The sequence below is a fragment of the Austrofundulus limnaeus genome, unplaced genomic scaffold, assembly GCF_001266775.1.
Source record: "Austrofundulus limnaeus strain Quisiro unplaced genomic scaffold, Austrofundulus_limnaeus-1.0 Scaffold187, whole genome shotgun sequence".
Taxonomy (NCBI): Eukaryota; Metazoa; Chordata; class Actinopteri; order Cyprinodontiformes; family Rivulidae; genus Austrofundulus; species Austrofundulus limnaeus.
This window is the reverse complement of record NW_013952589.1, coordinates 876,627-882,972: the sequence shown is the minus strand read 5'-3', so window position 1 is coordinate 882,972 and position 6,346 is coordinate 876,627. Positions and strand designations below refer to the sequence as shown.

Genomic DNA, 6,346 nt, shown 5'->3' with positions numbered 1-6,346 from the left:
TACACTTTATTTTGCAAAAACGTGCGGTGAGAATTGTAACAAGAAAGCACTACTATCACCCTAAATTGGAACTGTTGAAATTTGGGGAATTGSTAGATTATAGGACTCTGTTGATTATGTATAAGGCTCATAAAAAAGTATTGCCACCTAATATACAATCCAACTTAGTTAAGAGGGATAGTGTTTATAATTTGAAGGGACTTGAAATGTTTGTGAAACCAAAAATTAAACCAAATTTAAGGGAGAGATGCACCTCTGTTCGAGGAATTAAACTGTGGAACAACTTGGACAATGAGCTTAAAAATGCTGGAACAATTTACTCATTTGGTAGAAAGCTTAAATGTTTTTTTTAATGAGATATGAACATGGTATTGGTTGAAATTCATATTTCTGTTGTGATGTTGTTTTGTTGATTATTTTGTTATACTGTGAAAGTTAAGTTTAATTTCTGCATGTTGAATGTTTTGTAGATATATACAGTATATATTAAAATAGGGGCAGATGTTACAAGATTTTTTTCTTCTTTCTGCTCCCTTTCATTTGAACATGTTGTGTTGTGTGTTTTTTTGACACATTATTATTTGTATTGTCTTAATTGTTGTTAGAATGACATAAATTAATTTAAAAAATGCCAGCTGAGTCACCGGTTTGATCGACTCGTTATAATTCATAAATGAATCACGTTTCGGTGCTTGAACCTCGGCTCAGACTCAGTTAGCGAGAAGCCGTCTGAACTGGAATTCCGGTAATGTTTGACCAGACTGGCTCCAGGCCAACTTGACTGGGCAGCAGATTAAAACAAGGGACAACACATACACGTTTGCTCTTCTATCCTCATGGGGACTTTGCGTTGACTTCCATTCATTTACCGGCCATTTATACTGTATAACCTGACYTTAAATTAGAGCTTTTGTGAACTTTTGTGTCCAAAGTTTTCCCTGTGTGTTTGATGGTTGTTACTGCTGTTGTGTGTGCATAACATATTTAGGTGTGTGTGGGGGTTAGGCTTGATTGGATGCAGATGGACCATACAGTCAAGCCTGCAGCTGAACCAGCTTGGCTGATATTTGCGGTGTTTCTTGCAGCTGGGTGGGCTGTTACATGAACAGTATTGTGTTAAAGCTCCTTAGCGTCACGTTCAGTACAGACTGTGAGTTTCTTGGAGTAACTGAAACCAGAGCATGCTTTTAATTTGCCCCAGTTTAGTTAACAATAACCAAATGTTAMCCCATAAAAACGGGAATAGAAAGTGTTTTCACAAACCTGCTGCAGTTTAAATGATTCCTTGATCCGTTTTACAGTCACATAAACTCTGCAGTCAAGATGCTTCTGGAGTAAACATGATGTATAACATTCTTAGATTTTTTTATACTCGCCTCTGTTTTATTACACAGAACGATGACAACATGTTGGCTGAGAGTATTCAAAACTTGCTGATTCTGTAGTAATGTGTATTAAAAGCACATGGCATCAAGGTTTTGTGTTTTAGGGAAAATACCAGTTAAGAAGATATAATATAATTTTTAATTAACATATAAAATAAGAACTTAGCCCTTAATGAAATCTAAATAAATAAATAAATAAATAAATAAATAAATAAATAAATAAATAAATAAATCCCAATAAACATATTTTAACCCTGTGCCTGTTGAGTCAAGAGGCTCACGTTTAACTAAACGTGATACAAATGTTTATAAAGGCATATAAAAATACTGCCTGGTACATACCCAGTATTCAGAAGGTATTTGGTACATACTGAATGAGAAGTAGGTGTGTATTTATTACGCACCTTGTAAGTATTGCGTTTTTATACATTCACCTAAGTTTGTTTTGTATTCAGTAATTTTCTGCGCGCAAATTTATAAATGGTGTTTTTAATAACTGAGTGTTTACAGCTATACAGATCTTTCTGTCTGCGACACAAACAGACTTTGTGTCTGAGAAATGAAGCCCATGCTCAAGTAACAAAATATGCAGTTCCTCTATTGACCACAAGAGGTCAATATTTGACCTTTTTGTCAAGATGCCCAAATTTTTAGCGGAATTAAAAAGTTTTACAGTTTTTTATTCTTTTTAACAATTGTAAGGAAGGACATACCTTTTAAAACCTATATTACAACTTATTGTTTAGCATTTTTAGAAACGGGAGATTGACGACTGTCTTGGTTTATATCCAATGAATGTTTTAAGTGTTTTGCTGATGACAGTGTTATCAGAAAGTCACATTTCTTATTTCTATAGAGATATTTGATGGATTTAGTGGACTTGAGAGAATCTAATACTCTTAAAATTGTGTTTAATTCTGTACATAAGGGCAGATGTTGCATTGAAAATTATGAAAGACCTTTTCATAAAGTGATCTGATGTTTTAAGAACTTTTTATCCAGAAAAACTGGTGTCAACTTTCAATAAGCAGACAGATTGTACACAAACATTTTGAAATTTTAAGGTGTTTTCTTTGCTAAACTCCAGTCCTGTCTTCATGGTAAAGGGTGCATCTCTCCACCAAAAACATAACTTCTTTCAACACATAAAGACTTTTTATTTCACTCAAAGCCTTCCACTGTCTTAATCATGCATTTGCAGCGCTACAGAACATCTCAGTTACTGGAGATATCATACGGCTTTAAGCCCGTTAACATTTCTTTTCAGTCTTGCGTCCACTCGTGTCTGGAGTGGGATTACTTGCGACAGAACACTGAACTAGTGGTAGAATGGACATGAAAGCTGTCTGAGAGCCTCTTCTTGCCCGAAGTCTCTTCTCAGGTTTGCTGAGTGAATTAGAGACAGAGTAGAAACAAACCAAGAATCAGTAAACAGCTCAAGGGCTCAGTCTCAATTTCACAGAGAAGAAAAAAAAATATGAAAGGAGAAACACCTGAAGGGTAAAACAGTATTAGGGTATTAAGTAAAAAAGTTATTAGAACTTGTAAAAGTTCCTGTAAATCATTTAGGCATGAGTAAATTTAGAAAGGTAGTTCCTATTAAGGTGTTTGCCTAAAACAGGGAGACTCAAAGCGATGCTATGACATAAAAAAAACTATTTGATTAGCTTGAAGTTTATTTTATAAGTTTAATTATAATCTCTAAAACTCAAACTTGCTATCAACGTGCTGATTGGTTGTCCCGTTGTATTAGGCGGGTTAAATATATGTTACGGCAGGTGATTGGTCGGTCGGGTTTGTAATGGGCGGAGTCATACTGTAGCTGGCCGCTTGTCACTTCATGTTCAACAGTCAAACAGGAAGACGTCGCGTGCAGGGACCACCTAATGGGATTATTCGGCAACTTATTTTAAAATTTATTAATTGTTTCTAGTTTAAGAAAGTCCTACTTCCTCAAAGTGGACATTTTGGGTTTTTTAATAAAAACGTGGAAGTTTTTGAAAGAATTTTTGGACATGCCGGTGGAGTTTGGCGAGAGACCGGATAAGAGGAAGGGAGACGACCGGGAGACAGTTGAGCGGATTTAAAGGAGGAGATCCTCCCATACAGCAAACCTGTGGCGCCGTGGACAGAAACACGCGCAGCTTTGAGTCATTGCCGTGTCTGGAGATTGTTTTTGTCGCTAACAGCTGCGTCGTTTGGGGAAGTTTTAATGAGTCGAGGAATTCTTTTCCGCAAATGACGTGGAACAGCACGATGAGCAGTGGCTACAGCAGCTTAGAGGACGACTCTGAAGAGTACTTTTTCACGGCCAGGACCTCTTTCTTCAAAAAACCTTCCGGAAAAGTCACAGAGATCAAGGTAAGTAATTTAACAACAGTCGGTCTCTGTCAGTAAAACCTTATAAATAGACTCACTTTAAAAAACGATTCACCTGTTGTGTCACTGATGTCAAGCCAGCCAACAAACGAAAAGAAATATTTAATAAAACTTAAAATTTTGTAATTTTTAATTTTTTATTGTTTTTACTTTGCCGAAATGTGTRAAAATTCTTAGAGATTTGATCAGTTTAAAGAGTCTTGTTTTTGCTTTTCTCACGGACTCGCCCATGAGCTTAAATGCATAAATTCTCAGAAATGTCAGTGGAGTTTGGCAGGTGTTGAGGCAAGTTGTGCAGGATTTTATAACAACCTCGTTTTTCCCGTTTTTGCTGCAGGTTTAGTTTCAACACAGTTTGACAATAATGGTCTAAAGTTGCAAACAAGTTATGTCAATTTTTGAAACTATGAAGGAAAAATAAACTCTTAAATTAATTCGGAATAATCAATTAAATGCTCAGAATACAGCTGTGCAGGCTTGCAGACTGAAACAGGTCTTGTAGTGTTGTTGACATTTGGCTTCTGTAAATCCACTAAAGTTAGATCACTCTTCGTGTCCTTCACTAAATACTAGCCTGTCACAGTTCTCAAGTGTCACTCTTCATCCTCACAGAGTATTTCAGTCCTGAAAACACAGMTGGTCTGTTCCTCGCCTTGAAAACTCGGCACACTGTAGAACTGAGCTATTCATCCTCTCTGCCCACTTGTGTCTGTGTGAAATGCACGACCCTTCACTGTCTCATAGACCTTCAGTCCTGACACTGTTGTGGCCCATGCAAGTGCTGCAGCGTGGTTTATGTGACCTTAAACTGTGGATTTAGACATGAAATGCAGCCCTGACTGCTGTGCTGGTTTCCCACATGCCAGCAGTTAATTACAACTGGAGAGGAGACCTGCCCCTTAGGGAAAATATGTGGCACTGCTGTATGAAATTACTGGTAGCTGCAAAATAAAAGGTTATTGAGAGGGTAGCTGTGTGTATATATTTACAACTTGGTTATATTTACATAGTTTTAAGCTGTAATTGATTATTTCTATGAACTGGAGCTTAAATGCTTGTTTAAGTCCAAATGAGAATCGTTTGCCACTTTAAGAAGTAAATTACGTGACTATCAGTGGATTAAATGGGTTATTATTTTGAGTATTCAACCAAAAGGGAGCTCTATTTGGGATTCTTGGATATTTTTACATGCACATTTTTTGGTAAAGGTTCCTGAAATCCCAGTTTTGTTCAAGTTTMTGGCACAAACTAAGAAAGGTTAGATTATTTTTTGGTAAATATGAAATTATTTTACTAAAGAGTAACATTGTAGGTGCTCTGAACCAAACCAGCAGTTTCAAAAAGCGCAAATTAATGGTAAAAATAATGTTTAGTGGCCGAAATTATATATTTAAATTAGATTTTCTTTTGCTGAAAGCACAAATAGCAACGATACATGCATCTACGCTTTTACATAGAGTTTGCTGTGCTTTTTCTGCTTGTGTTTGTGTAAATGAGGAAGTGTGGAGGTTAGTTTGAGTGCAGTGCAGTCCAGTTCTTTATCACGAGTTGTTGCAGTTGCCACACAAATAACAGCAATATAAAGCCTGGCTATTTATTGGATTTACTTGAGAGTGGCTCGGTGGAGATAGGAGATATTTGTCATCAGGAGACGTTGCTGTGAAGGAGATAGTGGAGTTTAATAAAGCTGTGTGGAAACAGAGGAGAGGAGGACGAACTGAAACACAAAGACTGACAGGTAGTGAACACGTCCTGRATGTTCAACCAGAGACACGTCTGTCAGAGGAGGATTTATCTGTAGCCTGAAGCGGGCTTTTAAACCCAYTCCCCGTCCACACACATGCACGAGCGCTGCTTCAGAGTGTGAATGGTGGTTTCTGTCGGGGAAATGTCACACTGACCAGTGGGTCTGTGTGTCACATGAAGAAACACCCCAGGGTAATCCCACCCAACCCCCCATCATTGCCTCCACACATACGCAGTGGACAGCTGAAGCAGCTCATCTTTTATTCAGATGGTCCTCGCAGACTGTAGGCTTACTGTGCGGTGGATGTCAGGAGCCATGTTGCTGCAGAGACCCCCTACACTGAGCACAATAATCTTATTTAGATCTGCAATCCGCCTGGAAATCTGTGACTTAAAGCTTACACCCTTAATGCTGCTGGATGCTGCAGGATGAATGACTTTGTCTTTCCACAAAACAGTTAATCCAATTGTCTTTGACAGTGGTTGTCTTGTGTTTCAGATCAGTCACTGTTATTAACACAAAGTTTAAGCTGACCACAACTTAGATCAACTCTATTAAAAGCTAAATTCAGACTGATCTTCTAAAGTGGACCAAATTAGTAGTTCTTTAGGCTTTCTGAAAGTCATTTAAAGCAGGGGTGCACTGATTGCAGTTTTCTGGCCGATTATTTTAGAAGTCTTAACTGCCAGTTCTGATTTAGCCCGATTAAATAAATAAATAATATTAGGGGTGCAACGATACAGGAAATTCGCGGTTCATTTCGATATTTTTTCGATACAAAAAAGAAATTTCCATGCCCCTTTTAACTTGTAATTTATTTATATTAATTATGAAC

The 6,346-nt window shown here is 37.4% G+C and overlaps 1 protein-coding gene across 1 annotated transcript in view; it reads left to right on the top strand.

Moving 5' to 3' along the window:
• Positions 1–3,223: 3,223 nt before the first annotated feature.
• rassf3 (Ras association domain family member 3) overlaps positions 3,224–6,346 on the top strand; it is a 28,105-nt gene continuing 24,982 nt past the window's right edge. Inside the window, exon 1 of the mRNA XM_014018246.1 lies at positions 3,224–3,746. Within this exon, the coding sequence (XP_013873700.1) occupies positions 3,624–3,746 (123 nt within the window). The 5' untranslated portion in view covers positions 3,224–3,623. The remainder of the gene's footprint in view (positions 3,747–6,346) is intronic.